At 39.7% G+C, this 17,800-nt stretch overlaps 1 protein-coding gene across 4 annotated transcripts in view; it reads right to left on the bottom strand.

The window, feature by feature from the left end:
* The window catches only part of galnt3 (UDP-N-acetyl-alpha-D-galactosamine:polypeptide N-acetylgalactosaminyltransferase 3 (GalNAc-T3)), a 59,385-nt gene extending 43,168 nt beyond the window's left edge, over nt 1–16,217 (bottom strand). The window contains exons 1-7 of one of the 4 annotated variants that reach the window (XM_048598918.1): nt 16,023–16,217; nt 15,222–15,317; nt 14,837–15,032; nt 6,915–7,527; nt 5,130–5,302; nt 4,387–4,536; nt 43–277 (exon numbers count right to left, since the gene is read on the bottom strand). In XM_048598918.1, the coding sequence (XP_048454875.1) occupies nt 43–277; nt 4,387–4,536; nt 5,130–5,302; nt 6,915–7,411 (1,055 nt within the window). In that variant the 5' untranslated portion in view covers nt 7,412–7,527; nt 14,837–15,032; nt 15,222–15,317; nt 16,023–16,217. The remainder of the gene's footprint in view (nt 1–42; nt 278–4,386; nt 4,537–5,129; nt 5,303–6,914; nt 7,528–14,836; nt 15,033–15,221; nt 15,318–16,022) is intronic. The other 3 variants (XM_048598917.1, XM_048598919.1, XM_048598916.1) reach the window with 3 other exon arrangements.
* Nucleotides 16,218–17,800: the final 1,583 nt, after the last annotated feature.

Raw genomic sequence — 17,800 nt, 5'->3', positions numbered from 1 at the left:
ACATATAATTGTTATTAGTGTGTTTTGGAAGAATAAACTTACTTGATGGGATAAGTTTCATCTTTTCTCCTTTTTTTCTCATGGTCAGGAAGGGATTCCCATCCAAATGATAGACTCCAGTCAAAATTACCTCTATTATGATTTTGTCCATATGGATTTGGTTTTGCCACTTCAAATGTATTGAGATCAATGCTGGAGATATCAGGACTCACCACAGCTGTGTGATTCTCAGCTATTCTGCTCAACAAAGGCTCCAACCAACCATTGAAGCATTCACCTAACAGAAAAAAAAGTTTTGGTCATAATAAAAATTGTGCTGTATCAATTCTAGGCAAATAATTCCAATTGTCTTGGCACTAATTTGCATTTTAAGCAATCTAATTACCAACTCAAATCAAGTAAATTTTATCTGAAAGTTACTTAATTGCTCTCTACAAGTTTTTAAATGAATAGCAAAAGATTCACATTTTTTGTTTCCACTATAGATAGTCGCAACATTGCTCATAATTTGGGGGGAAAAGGAGTAGACTTACAATACATATGCACTCTTTTTGTATTTTTTTGGATTGGATCAACCTAAAGACACAGGAGTAGAATTAAGCCATTTGGCCCATTGAGTCTATTCAATTATGGCTATGTTTCTCAACCCATTTTCCTGCCTTCCTTACGCAAGTTTTGATCCCTTTACTAATCAAGAACCGCCCCATCTCTGTCCTAAACACATCTAATTTGGCCTCCACAGCCTTTGGAAGCAATGAATTCCACAGATTCACCACCCCCTGGCTGAAGAAATTCCACCTCATCTCAGTTCTGAAGCATCATTCCTTCACTCCGAGACCATGCCCTCGGCCCTTGTCTCCCCTACTGGTGGAAAGATCTTCTCCATGTACATTCTATTCGGGCCTCTCATTATCCTGTAGGTTTCAATGAGATCCGCTCTCCCACCCATCCCTCTAAACTCCATCAAGTCCTCAACCACTACTCGTATGACAAGCTTTTCATTCCTGGGTTCATTCTGGTGATCCTCCTCTAGACTCCCTCCAAGGCCAGCACATCTTTCCTCATGAGGCTCAAAACTGTTCACAATATTCCAAATTCAGTCTGACCACAGCCTCAGCACTATTTCTCTGCTCTTGTATCGTAGCCCTCTCAAAATGAATGAATTTCATTTGCCTTCCTAACAGCCAACTGAATCTGCATGTTAACCTCGAGAGTCCTGAATTAGGACTCCCAAGTCACTTTGGTGCTTTGGATTTCTGAAGCCTTTCCCATTTAGAAAATAGTCTATGCCGCTATTCATCCTACCAAAGTGCACAACTTTACACTTTACCACGTTATATTCCATCTGCCACTTCTTTGCCCACTCTCCTAGCCTGTCCAAATCCTTTTGCAGCAGCCCCGCTTCCTCACCATTACCTGTCCCACCACCTATCTTTGTGTCATCAGCAAACATCAGCCCTCAGTTCCTTCATCCAGATCATCAATGTATACATGAATAATTGTGGTTCAACAGCGACCCTTGCAGAACTCCACTGGCCATCAGCTTCCATCTTGAAAAAGACCTCTGTAAACACACTGTGTTCTGCCAGTCAGCCAATCCTCCATCCATGTCCACAACACCATGCGCTCTTATTCTATTTAGCAGCGTCCTGTGTGGCACCTTGTCAAAGGACTTCTGGCAATCCACATCAATCACTTCCACTGGCTCTCCTTTGTCTAACTTGCTCATCTTGTCAAAGAATTTTAACATGTGTCAGGCATGAAGAAGACATGTGGACTAGAGACACGCACCAGGGCAAGTGACCTTTCATCCAACTTGTCCATGCTGTCCAGGTATCCTAAATTAATCCAGTCCCATTTGCCAGCATTAGGCTCCTATTCCTCTAAACTCTTCTTATTCATATACCCAATCCTGATGTCTTTTAAAATGTTGCAATTGTACCAGCCTCCACCACTTCCTCTGGCAGTTCATTCCATACACGCACCATCCTCAGCATGTGAATGCTGCCCTTTAGGTCCCTTTTAAATCTTTCTCCTCTCAACTTAAACCCTCTAGTTTTGGATTCCCCTACCCTAGGAAAACAACCTTGGCTATTAACCTATCCATGCCTCTTGTGATTTTATATATGCCTCTATAAAAGGTCACCCCTCAGCCTCTGATGCTCCAGGGAAAATAGCCCCAGCCTATTCAGTCTCTCCCTATTGCTCCAGCCCAGCAACATCTTTGTAAATTTTTTCTGAACCCTATCTCGTTTCACAACATCTTTCCTATAGCTGGGAGACCAGAATTGAACGCAATATTCCAAAAGTCACCTAACTAATATCCCATACAGCCACAATATGTCATCCCAACTCCTATACTTCTATGTACTCCCCAATAAAGGTAAGCATACCAAATGCCTTCTTCCCTACCCTATCTACCATTTTCAAGGAACTACACACCTGTACCCCAAGATCTCTTTGTTCAGCAACACTCCTCAGGGCCCTATCATTAAAGTGTATACATCCTGCTCTGACTTGCCCGACCAGAATGTGACACCTCACATTTATCTAAATTAAACTCCTTCCGCCACTCATCAGCCCAGCTGATCAAGGTCTCATTGTACTCTGAGGCAACTTTCTTCACTGTCCATTACATCACTAATTTCAGTGTCATCTGCAAACTTACTAACCATACCTGCTTTAGTCACATCCAAATCATTTATATAAATATTTTTTGTTTACATAAGTTTTAACAAAATTTATATGAATGACTCCACCCTATTTTACCAAGAAAAAAGAAACAACAAAAATGTTAAGGGATCTCCCATTAAATACAATTTTGCATTTGATCTCTTACAGGTTCAATTTTTTTTCAATATCTTTAACTTATGTAAAGTGCTTGGCCACAGTTTGAATAAGTATTGCGTTCCTTCAGCATTATAGGTAATGCATAACTAGCAGTGATGACAGACTAGAAGAGGAAACATAGTAAACTAAGTCAGTCAATCATAAATTCTGATTATTTTCAGATCATTTATTTCGATTTTCATTCTCACTACTTAATTTTAATATTTGCATTTATTTCACTCATGTATTTATGGACTAGGAGTTGTTATGGAGTGGGTGAAACAAAAAATTGTAATGGTTATAGTTACCAGTAAAAATCAGTTGTAGTAGCTCGGGGTGGCCCACAACTTACTTGAGGAATTTTCTTTCTTCACATTCATCATGGGATGCAAGCATCACGATCAAGACATATGTTTGTTGCCCATTGCTATACAATTAAGTAGCTTTTAAGTCCATTTCAGTTATGAGTCAACTAAATTGCAGTGGATCTGGAATCTGCCATCTCATAAGGATGTCAGATTTCCTTTCTAAAAGGACATTAGTGAACCTGATTGATTTTTATGACAATCCAGTCAATTCATTGCCAGCATTATAGAGTCCAGCCCTTTTCTTTATTATTTGTTCACTATAGATGAAGGGCAGCAGAGTGGCTCAGTGGTTAGCACGCTCTCACAGCGCCAGGGACCCAGGTTCGATTCCAGCCTTGCATGACTGTCTGTATAGAGTTTGCACATTCCACCAAGTGCTCCTCTTTCCTCTCACAGTCCAAGGATGTGCAGGTTAGATGGATTGGCTGTGCTAAATTATCCATGGTGTCCAGGCATCTGCAGGCTAAGTGAATTAGCCATGGCTATTGTGGGTTTACAGGAATAGGATACAGAGTGGGATTCTCTTTAGGGGGTCAGTGCAGACTCAATGGGTCAAATGGCCTCTATCTGCAGCGTAGGGATTCTATGAGATAGGAGTCACTGGCTGGGTGAGCAAGTGTTTATCACTCATCCTTCAATATCCTTGAACTGGGTGGCTCTCTGCCCTTCAGAGAGCAGTTAATCATCGACTACAATTCTGAGAGTCTAGAGTCACAAGGAGGCCAGACCAAGTAAGGATGACAGATTTCCCTTCCTTAAGGGCATTAATGAGTCAGATGGGTATTAATCAACTATCAACAACCATTAAATGGTTGCCATTAGGCTGGCTTCAAATTTCAGAACCTTACTGAATTTAAATTTCATTATCTCCCATGACTTATCTCCAGACTTAAATAGTTAACTGAATTCAATTTCTGTAACTGCCATGTTGATGTTTGAATTCATCTCCCCAGGTAATCAGCGTAGGTCGCTGGATGACTAGTCCAATAACAAAACAATTGTATCATATCTCATTCATAATATTTGTAAAATTAAAACCAGTGGAAGGTTGTGCACTCCTTAGAAGGAATAGACTAAACAAATACATACTTCAAGTGCTAATTTACTTTTTCAAAAAGGTAATGCTTACGTCACAATTTTGTGACTAATAACCAATCACTTCTCCAAATGTCAAAACTAGTCAACTTACAGTGTGCATCCAAGAAGGTGAGGACCTCTCCTGTTGCTATTGAGGCTCCTAGCAACCTTGCAGTAATTAATCCTTTCCTTTCCCGTTGCCGAACAACTTTAACTATCTGAAACGGCTTCACGTAATTATCTAATTTATCCTTTAAGTAATCTGTAGATGGAAACATTAGTTGTCTTATATTTCTAATACAGCTATTTCAACAAGCATAATCCGTTAAATAAAATTAAGAAATCAGATAGCAAATAAAAGCATTGAGCAAAGACATTTGATCAGTGTCCAAATTTGTTTCTCATGATTCTAAAAATACATATGGAAAGAAATGTGTTATTCTAAAAATATTAAAATATACTCCCATGATTAACCAGCTTCTGAACAGACACAAAATGATCAAACTATCAAGGAGGGCACTCACCCTAAATTCATATGCAATACAAACCGTTATTTCCTATATCTTTTGCTTTTTAATGTCAGTGTTTGATTATTTAAATTACCACTTATGTCACAAATATTTTGAGTAAGTTAATGTGAATACTTAAGGTCAATCTCAAATTAGTGGTATTCACACATTTTCCAAGATATACTCAATGGGTTTGATACTTTTCAAACTTACACTCAATTTTTTTTTTAGGAACATAATATACACACATTAAAAAATATCAAACAACTAAACAGATACCACAAAATACTTCACTTTTGTCAATCATAAGAAAAAAAGAACAGTATGGATGATAGCTTGTACTTACCATCTGTACTTGCATCATCCACCATAATTATCTCCTTCAAAAATATAGCAGGCGAAGTATGCATTACACTGAAAACAGTTCGGAGTAGCGTAGACCAAGCTTCATTGTGAAACACTATAATCACACTAGTAGTAGGCAGGGGAGGACAGCGCTTAAATTTCTGCTCAATACATCTGGACAGAAAAACATTTCAGACAGGATTTGGAAGATTTAGTGAAATTTATGAAGACAAAATGTCATTCTTGGCTACATATTTAATACTACAGGCTTTTATTGGATTTATTTTGTTTATACATCTAGAAAAACTGCAAAAAAAAAGTCAAATACTTCCATTCCATGTTTAGTATATCTAGTTTTTAAGCAATTTCGACAAATGTTGCCCAGTAGAAGCTATTAAATGAATGGCTAATTTACTTTGTTAATTTTTCATTGAAGACTTTCAGAGTAACAGGCATACAATTACAGATATATTTCAATTTAGCAGAATTTCATCATTAAGTTCCATGCAATGATTAGAAATTACAAGTTATTAACATTTGTAACCTTCAAAATTGTACTAATTACATGCTAACTACTTTTATAATCAGAGCAAAAATGTTCAGCATCCAAACTTCCCTCCACTTCGAATATAAAAATATTACGAATTAGCCAGCATTCAGCACTAGATGTCTGTACATAAATATTATGCTTTTTACACTAATGAAAATAATATTAATTCAGGAGTGTATTACATTTGGATGTTTTTAGGGAAATAAATGACGTACATATTTTTCAGGCATTTAATTCAAAACTAAATGTGCAGTTGCTGCATGATAGGGCCTTCCTTACAGCATTCTGTTACAGTTCATAAATATGCCAAGTAATAGAATGCAACTTTGTTTAAACTGACAAATTCTTATTTGAGGAGTGTACATATACAGACAGTTCTTTAAGTTGTTATACAAACTGGAACACTTTTTTTTGCAGGGTATAAAGTCATTTGCTTATGTTTCACGGCTTACATTAGAAATTCAACTCCATAATCGATGTTATTATAAATTGAGTTAATTAGAAATCTTTATTCACAATCAATGCATTAAATCAATTACTCAAAAAGATTTTATATTAATTCTGAAAGCTTTCTGAACTTTGTAAAAAAAGACAATTAAATTACATTTGACGGTCACACATTGGAACTTTCAATGCAGCCACCAATCCAAGACCAATAGTTGTAGTTCAGCTTGCACTTGGGTAGAATGCAGTTGTTAACTCCTGCTTGCTGGAACTACAGATGTAGAGAGGGATCTTCATAATCGCTGAACATATGCAATGGTAGACAGGCCTTCCAAAAGATTGGAGTATTTGGAGACCAGGTAGAGGAAATTATCTATATTCTAAACACCTAAATGACCTAGCATATATTTTTATCCAAGTAAACCAAGTTCAACTCCAGGCTGGATTTACACTTTGTATAGGGATCAGAGATTACCGCCTCCACTGGATTTTAGTCTCTATCAATACACTTAGGCTGGGTTCCACCTTCTAATTTACACTGCAAATCAATGCTAATTTGATAATAATCTAAGTTTGCAGTACCAGAACATTGTCTAAAATGTTTGCTGTTCACTTGATCGCATTATAACAATTTCAAATGAATTCTAAATTATTTCAATTGCTTTTACATTCAATTGTGAATACTAACTCCATGTTTACATTGAAAGGTCATCTCATTAAATATAAGCAAATGAATCATAATTCACAAAAATGATAGATTACTTTAAATCATATGCAAATGTTAAAACATACTCAGGTGGTCGCGTATCAGGTCCAAGGCCTCTGTGTAAAGAAATTCGGTCACTTGCAAAAGCATTAAAGCAGTGTTTCTCATTTCCTTGATCTTTTTCCTTCTGTTCCTCAGGGGACAGATTATCAGTGTGAAATGGCTTCCCAGAAGCTCCCGGGGCATTTGAATCCTCAGGTGGTCGCTCCATGGAAGGTTTCAATTCTACTGCTGTGTAATATCCTGGCAAACAGGGTTTTTTGATGTCTGTTGAGTCTTGCTGTCTGTTAGGTGCTCGTATTTGCATTTTTGGAATAGAGTCTCTTAGATTGTTCACTGCTCCCATCATCATGTTCAACACATTATCTTTCTTTATTACCATTTCTTTCAGCCATGGCTCTTGTGTAGTAGTACCAACTACTTCCCTATGCATCAGGAATATAAACGTGATAAACACAAGAGCTACAAGTACAAGTTTCCAGGGCAAGTATCGTTTTCTCAAGAGCCTTCTAACTACAGGCATATTTACTACAAAATAAAATCCACACCAGCAACGTTGCTTTTAAGTACCAGAAGAATATCCGGATCACTGCAGCAAAGCTCTGTCTCAAATTTGTATGAGGTAGTAAAATCTTAATTCTGGAAAACAAAAAGGAACTATAAATATTATGCAGAACAAATTCAGACTAATGATTAATATTAGTCATTTTTTTTCCAGATATGTGTAAGTTGTGACTCCTAGACATGATTTGAAAAACTTAAAAAGTTAGTAACGGATTGATTATACATTTTATCTGTGAACAGGCAGACACAGAGACAGAGAAAGGGACCTTTTCAAAAAGTTCTTTCTCTGAACAGCACAAAATATTGCCTTACCTGTAAAAGGGACAGCATGCTTAATAATTCTCACGTACCTCAGTAGAATTGCTCACTTTTACAGATATTGAAAAAAAATTAATCATAATTCGTCTGCATTTATTGCCTTTTTAAAAGTATTTTAAATTTAATGCTTCTGCCACTGAACTTAAAAAAGCTTTTCCCACTAATTTTGGAATCAGCAGCATTTTGGATTAAATACTTCAGCTAAGTGATTCACATATTCTGTAGTTGCCCAAATGACTCGTGTATCCTGTAAAATGATTTATAATAAAGGAGACACAGTCACTGAACTACTGGAAAAATTATGCACCTCAAAAAAAGATGCATCCTGAATCTAATTTGCATTCAGATTGGTACTGCAACAAAAGACAGTAAAATTTCATAGATGAAGAAAAATTTATCTAAGGAATTGCAACTTGCTTTTGAGGGAGGGTAACAGATATGCACTGGCAGAAAGCTAGAATGACCTCACATTAATGTAAAAATGTGAACTCACGGCAATTACAGCTTTGAAACAGACAGTTTGGCACAGTCAGTGATGTTCATTTAATGAAATATGGAATATTAGTCATTGAGTCATTACGATACAGGAATAGACTATTCTGAAAAACAGTCATATTGTTAACCCTGTTTCTCTCTCCACAGATGCTGCTTGTTTCTCTGATAACACAGTGAGCAGCAGAAAAGTTGACATTTCGGGTCAGGACCCTTCTTCCCGACCTGAAACATCAGCTTTCCTGCTCCTCTGATGCTGCCTGGCCTGCTGCGTTCCTCCAGCTTCACACTTACCTCCAACTCCAGCATCTGCAGTTCTTACTATCTCTTGTTTCTCTGGTACTTGCTTTTTTAAAAAAAAAATATAGATGAACGGACCATTTGGCCCACTGAATCCACAGTCAGTTCCACTCACTAGCTTATCCCTGTCGCCCTGCAAGTTTACTCCTTCAAGTGCACTCTTTGAAATCATTAATCATCAGTTTCCACTTTCCTCCGAGGGAGCAAGTTCCAACTTTCTTCCTACAATAAAGATTAACTGCTAACCCTGTTGCCTGTATTTTCTAAGCTGTCATACTTTGACTATAAAGTCAGCCATTCAACAAACCTCCCTACTAGTTAGAAACAATTTGCAGCACAAACATTTTGAACCAAAGAGTAGGTGCAAATGTCTAAATAATGAGACACACCTAGCAAATTCTGAGCAACTATCTTGGATTGCAACGACTGGTCATTTATGTCATGGATATTAAAATACACCCAATTTCTCGTCCATTTCCAAATATACCTACTAAGCCCTAAATCTCAACCAATGCTATTCAAAACTGAAAATGAAGAATGTAAGCCCAGTGAGGGCATCTTTTATCATGGCGTTTGATGCTACACTATGACAAGCTGGGTTCAAGACAGACTAGTTAAGGAGAAACTAAAGTCAAGAAGTATTTTCATGCTTAGACTTCAAATAACATTATTACAGCTCTACATGTCAATCTTAGATTGACCAAGTCCTGATGTCATAGTAGTTTTTCTAATGAAACTAAGCTATCTTTGTGTGCCATGTGTTTTCTCATTCTTTCCAGTCCAGTGCAGACTATTCTGACCTGGTCTACACTGTGCTATTTGTAAAATGATGTGCAGCTCTATGCTATGATCGAAAAGTTGTTACAGGGTACTGAAGGTTTTACACTATAAGGTTGTTTAAGAAAATAAATTAGCGAATGCAAAGTATTTAAATAAAACAGAGTAAAGAGCAACACCTCTAGAAGCCTTCCTATTTTCAAGTTTGACCCGGACGCTCCAGTTGTTACATTAGCAGGTTGAGGTTAGCATCTAAGAAACAGAAAGTGTTGGCTTAGTGAAAATATTGAAAAGTCAACTGGTAGTAGAGAATAAAAACCAAAAGAATTGCGGATGCTGTAAATCAGGAACAGAAACAAAGTTGCTGGAAAAGCTCAGCAAGTCTGGCAGCATCTGAGGGTCACCGGACCCGAAATGTTAACTCTGTTTTCTCCTCCACAGATACAGCCAGACTTGTTGGTAGTACAGAATTACTGTGGGAAAAAAAATTGCTGAAGCTTTTTGGCTTGCACACATTAAGACAGTTCACAAAAATACTGAATCAAAAGAAAAAGCAGTACTAATATTGCATGAAAAGAGACTGCTAGTTGACCTAATTGACCTCATGCATATTGCCGATATGTGGACAGACTTTTGCTATATTTCACTGGCAGCTGCTGGTAATACTGTATCCAAATAGCCTGCATTTGCGAAACTTGCAACCAGAATTAGATGCAATTAGACAACATCTTCACGATGATCCTGAGTGTAGGAAGAATTATGCTAACAACAAACATGGGTTTGTCTGTTGGGTTCACACTGCAACACACCTGTGTGTACTAGAAGCTACTGATATTGACACACAGGGTCCTGTTCCTTACACTCAACAAAACAGGTGACAGCTATTTGCTGGTTCATTTCTCAGGGCAATGGCCTGACTATTAACTATCATTATTTGCCACATCAAGAACAATGGCTCTACCAAATGGAGTCACTTGCCAATCAATCATAGAATCCCTACAGTGTGGACACAGATCATTTGGCCCACCGAGTCCACGCCAGCCGTCTGAAGAACAGCCCACCTAGAACCACTCCCCTAACCCTGTAGCCCTGCATTTCCCATGGCTAACCCACCTAGCCTGCACATCCCTGAACACTATGGGCAATTTAGCATGGCCAATCCACCTAACTTGCAGGTCTTTGGACTGTAGAAGAAAACAGGAGCACCCAGAGAAAAACCATGTAGACATGGAGAGAATATGCAAACTCCACACAGGCAGTCACCCGAGGGTGGGGCTGCAGCGTTAAACACTAAGCCACCAAACTGCCCAAATCAGTACATTACAAATTTTGGCTTTCCCCTAGAATTGGTGTTGTTGTGGATTGACCTGATGCAAGATAAATAGCTTTGACAAAATAGGTCTTTTTTTTTGCCAGAAAATACTAAAGCTGATCTGTGCTTCAATAATTATATTAATTTAGTTGACATTATACCTTCGAAAGAAAACATGCTCCCTTCTCAACATTGGGTGCCCTGCTAATCTGATTCAAGAGATGCATCTATACATACACTTAATCCAGCTTCTAATGCAAATTAATGAAAAATCAGCATGCAGATTCAAACAAATGTCCTCCAATGCATGGTAAACCTCAGTTTAAAAAAAGCTGGAAGACAATACAACCCATTGGTACTAAGATTTGCTGCTGTACATAATTAACAGTGAAATATGTTGCAAATAAGGCATCTGTGAAACATTTAGTTCAGCAGGAAAGTTTTACACTCTGATCAAGAAACTTTGAGCAGTTTCCCCCAGATGGCTAAAATTGGAAATTGCACTCCATGGTATGGGATTTCAGCTGAGGGAATGCAAGCACCAGAAGGAAGAGGAGAATAAGAAACAGCCTTCAATGTTTAAAAAACACCAAGAGCTGTAATGGTAAGTTTTGACTGGTGCAAATTATTTAGTAATTTAATAATAATATCATTGATTGCTTTGATACCAAATTTTATTTTATGCTATTCCAACAAATTCAGGTTTATAATCCAAAACAAAAACAGAAATTGCTCATGAGACTCAGCAGGTCTGGCAGCAACTGTGGGGAGAAAATGGAGTTAATGCTTTGGATCAGATTCATCAGAACAGAGTGCTGAAGAGTTGCTGATCTTTCAAAGAAAAAGTCACCTTCACGGAAACAAAAATCAAAGACCCATTTAACTTTAGTTTAGAAACCAAGGTTTGAAGTAGCCTTCATCATAATTGCATTACTAAATAAGTCTGCTGTGTCTTTGATCTGTTCACTCATTGCTAAAGTTGTACAGTAACATAGCTGACTGATAGGCCATTGCCCACCACTGCTCAGCTAATGACTAGTTCATTGTTTCAGTGTAGCTCCTGCCCAAAAATCACAGCAGTCCATTTCTTCATCTTATGGAGATTTCCACTGCTTCTTGAATTGATCATTTCTGTCCCCTTTCTTTCTTGCCCTGCCAATAGCTCTTCTGTCCTATCACCATTCCTCCCTTGACTTCCCTCAAGTATTACATCCTCCTAAATTTGTAACTTGATCTTTAATCACTCCCCAAAATTTCCTACACTTAGGCTGCTATTCTGTGATCAGCTCCCTTTTAGATAAGGCTACAGCTTCCTGTTACTCCTCTCTTGCATTCTCCAAGTAGCTCATCTTAGAACTCATCATCCATACTTCTCCTTTGGACTGACTTTACAGCACAACCACTAGCAGCTGATTTTTCCTACTTCTCACCAGCCCCACTCATTCCTCCTGGCTCTTGAAGTCTACGTCACAAACACAGCACTCACCCAAACTCTTTGCATCTCCTTCCACGCCACATTATCTAGGAAGGTCTGGCAGGCATGGCCTAACTAAACTGGAACTAGGGAACATTGATGGTTATGTTAATTAAGGGACAATTGGTTAAGATCGTGCATAAGTGTATATTTAAGGATCAAGTAATCAGCCGGATTGAAGTTTTGTGATGTGCAAGTTGAAATAAAACTGACTAAAAAGCATAATTTGGATCCTGTCTAACCAACTTTGCGCCTCTGGCATTTAAAACTCCAGAATAACAGCTCACTTGTGAACAAAAGCCCTTGAGTTTATTATGGAAAATTGCACAGGCATCAAGGACTTGACACCACCTTTCTGATGTACTCATCTCATTTAAAATCTTGTTCTGTAATACTGAGTTAAGTTTTTCACAGGAATATCTTCATTGCTTTCCTCCCTCCATTTCAGTATTGAGCAACATCTCATTCTCAGTGATTTCAATCATGGTGATTTCTGGAGTTCACTGTTCTTTTGTCCTTCCTAAATGTCTCCTTCCATATATACTTCCCCAACCACAGATCCTGCTGTTTCTAATGAAATCATATTCTGGCAAATATTCCATTGCACTCCCCCACTTATCTGGATGAGCGCAGCTCCAGCAACGCTCAAGAAGCTTGACACCATCCAGAACGAAGCAGCCTGCTTGATTTGCACCACATCTACAAGCATCCACTCCCTCCACCACAGCACTATCCACAAGAAGCACTGCAGAAATTCATCAGAAGATCCTCAGACAGCACCTTCCAAACCCATGACCTCTTCAATCTATAAGGACAAGGGCAGCAGATCCGCAGGAACACCACTTTCAGGTTCCCCTCCATGCCAATCAGCAACCTACTTATAACTATTCACTGTTCCCTCACTGTACATGGGTCAAAACCTCTCCCTGATGGCATTGAGAGTCAACCCACAGCAGGTGGACTGCAGCGGTTCAAGAAGGCAGCTCACCACCACCTTTCTCAAGGGCATGTAGGAATAGGCAGTGATGGCCAGCTAGCAATGCCCACATCACACAATGAATTTTTAAAAAGATCCGTGAAGGTAGCCAGGCAAATGGAAACAGTTATTAAGAAGGCTTGTAGGCTCCTTGGGTTTACAAACAGAGGTACAGAATACAAAAGCAAGGAAGTGATGCTACACCTCCACAAATCATTGGTCAGATCACATTTAGAGTATTGTATTCAGTTCTGGACACTATTTAAAGAAGGATGTTAAAGCCCGGGAAACAGTGCAAAGGAGGGATTGTAGATATTAGGAACAATTAGAAAAATTGGGCATATTCTCTTTAAAGCGGAGAAGATTAAAAGGTGACCTTATTGAAATGTTCAAAATACAAACAATTTTGACAGGATAAAGAAGGATATTTTGTTTCCACCAGCTGGTATGTCAGTAACTAAGGGTCACAATTTCAAGACTGTCAGCAAGAAAGCTAGGAACGAGAGATGGAGAAACTTCTTCACTCAGTTGTTAAGATTTGTATTGCACTGCCTGAGAGAGTGTGGTGGAGGCAGATTCCATATGAAGTTTCAAGAGAGCAGGTCATATGTTTGAAAGTGATGAAGTTACAGGCTACAAAGATAGGGATGGAGAGTGGGACAAGCTGGGTGGCTCTTTTGGTAGCCAGTGCAGACACAATGGGTCAAATGGCCTCCTTCTGTACTGCAAAATTCTGTGATTCTAAGAATAAGAGATGGCTTGAACAAAACATACAAGATCCTGAGAGGTCTTGACAAGAGTGGATATGGAAAGGATGTTTATTTTTATAGGCCAATCTAGAACTAAGATCAAAAATAGAAATTACTGGAAAAAACTCAGCAGGTCTGGCAGCATCTGTGGATACAATGCAGAGTTGACATTTCAGGTCAAGTGGCTCTTCTTCAGAAGAGTTCCCTCATGTTGCCAATTTGTATTCAACTCCCGAAAAGATAAGGCTACGCTTTCTGTTATTCCTCTCCCGCAGTTCACTCAAATCTGAGGGAACTGAGTTCTGAAGAAGAGTCACTAGGCCCAAAATGTTAACTCTGCTTTTTCTCCACAAATGCTGCCAGATCTGTTGACTTTTCCCCCCAACAATTTCTGTTCTTGTTTTCAATTTCCAGCATCCACAGTTCCTTGGGTTTTTTTTAAAAAGAACTAAGAGTCATTGTTTAAAAACAAGGACCAGCCAATTTAAGACAACGATGAATAGAAATTTTTCTGATGGTCATGAGTACTTGGAATTTCTTTTTCTTCAAAAGGTAGTGAATTGTTTTAAGGCAGAGGAGATTATATTCTTGATAATCAAAACAGTGAACGATATCAGGTTAGGAAGGAGTAATCAGATCAGTAATGATCTAATTGAGTAGTGCAGTAGACTCAGGGACCAAATGGCCTTTTTAACATTGATTCATTAATGCGAGAATCACCCATCCTCGGCCTGGACAGAGTGGATGTTGGTAAGATACTTCCATTGGTAGCAGAGACTAGCACAGCCTTAGAGTAAAGGGAAGACCTTTTAGAACAGAGATAAGGAGAAACTTCTTCAGCCAGAGAGTGATGAATCTATGGAATTCACTGCCACAGAAGGCTGTGGAAGCCACGTCATTGAGTACATTTAAGACTGTGATAGATAGATTCTTGATTATTAAGGGGATCAAGGGTTATGGGGAGAAAGGGGGAGAAAGGAACTTACCAGCCATGATTGAATGGCGGAGCAGACTCGATGGGCCGAATGGCCTAATTTCTGCTCCTATGTCTTATGGTCTTATCCCAAATTACCCATGAACTTAGTTGCTTGCTTGGCCACTTCAGAGAACAGTTAAGAGACAACCTAATTGTTGCACATCTGGGTCACATCCAAGCCAGTTCAGGACAGCAGACTCCCTTCCCTAAAAAGAACATTAGTGAACCAAATGGGTTTATGACAATTGACAATGTTTACCTGGTCACTATTAGACTGGTTTTAATTCCAGACTTTAGGGATTTCAAATTCACAATCAGCCATGTAGGAATTTGAACCCATATTCACAATATTAACATGGATCTCTGATTATTAATCTAGTGATGTCATTACTTACACTGCCATCTTCCGCTCCTAATTCATGTGCTGGTACAGTCATGATCAGTCTCACAGCAGACTATGACGGAGAGATGGCTGGATCAAGGACATCATCCTAAAGAATTTATGGACAAAATCCTGACGCTATGATAATGAGCCTCCCACAGTGATTTTCCTTAGTGTTACATATGACTCCAATAGGGGTTCACCGGGAACGCACAGTTTTAGTCGTAATCTGGTACACAAAAGACAAATATCGCAAAGAATTTGCATACTTTTCTTTTGTTTCCAGTTATCCTCCAAGACCGCGAAAACCAAATGTTGCTCACAACTTCTTCACTCAAAATACGATTCTAACAAAATTGCAATTATCATGACAGCAACGTGGAAGTTGAACAAAAATTATGCGCACACCTAATCAGTTCTGACGCGTCACATACAACTCCCGAGTATTTCCAGCAGTTCAAAATCAACATGTGTATGTACTTAAACATAAAACCTTTTTCTCACTGTTGCTTAACGAACTAAGCAAAAGGTGACTTACTTGCTGGTTAAAGAATTTCGATAACTTTCAATGAACGAAAATAAAAAAAGAGCTTAGAAACAAACTGAAGATAATCGGCTAGGCGACCCTAAAGATCCTCGAAACGCTGGAAGAAATTGCACGGAGTACCTAGCGAACTGGATCTGTCCTCTGCACCACCAACGCCCCCCAGCACAAACAAAACCCAGCAATCCAGTCAAAACATTCAGAGAGTAAGGATCTCGCCGGTTTGAAAATGCAGTGAGATCGAGAATGAAAAAGCTCAGCTTCCATCACCTGTGGAGCCCAGGGCGCTACAATCCCGGGAGTCACGGTCAGACATCAGTCAGCACTTGTTACCGCCAGCCGGCCTGAACCAACACAGCAACCGGACCCAGGGAGCGGCTCACCCTCTGCCAGCGGTGCCTTGCCCACCTTACCCTGGCCCTCACACTCTCAGCACCAACTTCCGCCTCGTTGGAAACAGGTGTGTACACCCAGGTAAGGCGGGGGGGGGCGCGCATGCGCTAGCTCGCCGCTTCCAGGTGAGTTCGCTCCGGGCTCCCCCGGGGATTTAAAGGGACCTGCAACCTCCCGTGTGCACAGGGAGAGCTGTTACATCCGTCCAGCCGTCCCAACGCGAGCGTCCATCTGCAAATCAATCAATCAATCAATCAACCTACCATTCTTCCCACCCTGCAGACTGCGGAACCTGAGAACCATTTGTATTTTGGAAGGGATAAAGCGCAGCGCTGCTCCGGGAGCTGAGTGAAGCAGACTCCGGCTGTCGCTCATACAAAGGGACCACGTGCGGGTTCCAGCCAGCTCCCGGGGATGAAAATACAAGGGACAGCACCATACCTCGGCCCCGGCATTAGTCAATAGTCACACACACACACATTCCACATTCATTCCAACCACTCTGTAAAAGTTTACCATTTTCGTTGTAGGTTGTGGACTAAGAGATTCTCGTGATCGAAACTGCATTCTTTCCCCTTGTGCATCATCAATTTCAAAAAGAAACAAACTGCATTCTCGCTCTGTGACCAAAAGTTAGTTTGTAAATCCAGCGGACTCGATGCGATGTTTCAAAAATGTCCTGAAAACCGAAGTCTCATTCTTTTGCTTAAAAATCCGCATACTGATACATTGTCAATTGTGAGTTAGCCATACACAAGAAGTACAAACAGTAGGCGAGATTTAAGCTCATAATTGAAAACGCTAGTTCCACTCTCCTGCTGTTATCTTTTTGATCTGACCGCAGCAACAAAATACGGGGTTACCTGGAGACAGCAGTTTCTATCTGTCTAAACCAGGGCTCGGAATCATGCTAAGATAACAAGGTGTACAGCTGGATGAACACAGCAGGCCAAGCAGCATCAGAGGAGCAGGAAGGCTGACGTTTGGGGCCTAGACCCTTCTTCAGAAACGTCAGCCTTCCTGCTTCTCTGATGCTACTTGGCCTGCTGTGTTCATCCAGCTCTACACCTTGTTATCTCAGATTCTCCAGCATCTGCAGTTCCTACTATCTCTCATGCTGTCAGTTTCATTTATTTCAACGTTCTGAAATCCTATAAATGGAAAATGCTTCCTCATAGAGTCATAGAGATGTACAACAGGGAAACAAGCCCTTCAGTCCAACTCACCCATGCCAACCAGATATCCTAAATTAATCTAGTCCTATTTGCCAGCATTTCACCCATATCCTTCTAAACCCTTCCTATTTATATGCCCATCCAAATGCTTTTTAAATATTGTACCAGCTTCCACCACTTCTGCTGGCAATTCATTCCATACACACATCACCCTCTGCATGAAAAAGTTGCCCCTTATGTCCCTTTTATATCTTTCCCCTCTCACCTTAAACCTATGCCCAGTAGTTTTGGACTCTGGGGAAAAGACCTTGACTATTCACCCTATCCATGGCCCTCACGATTTTATAAACCTCTATAATGTCACCTCTCAGCCTCCGATGCCCCAAGGAAAATAGCCCCAGCCTATTCAGCCTCTTCCTATAGCAGAAACCCTCCAACCCTGGCAACATCCTTGTAAATCTTTTCTGAAGCCTTTCAAGT

Source organism: Rhincodon typus, chromosome 7, assembly GCF_021869965.1.
Source record: "Rhincodon typus isolate 14 chromosome 7, sRhiTyp1.1, whole genome shotgun sequence".
Taxonomy (NCBI): Eukaryota; Metazoa; Chordata; class Chondrichthyes; order Orectolobiformes; family Rhincodontidae; genus Rhincodon; species Rhincodon typus.
This window is presented reverse-complemented; position numbering and strand designations above follow the sequence as displayed.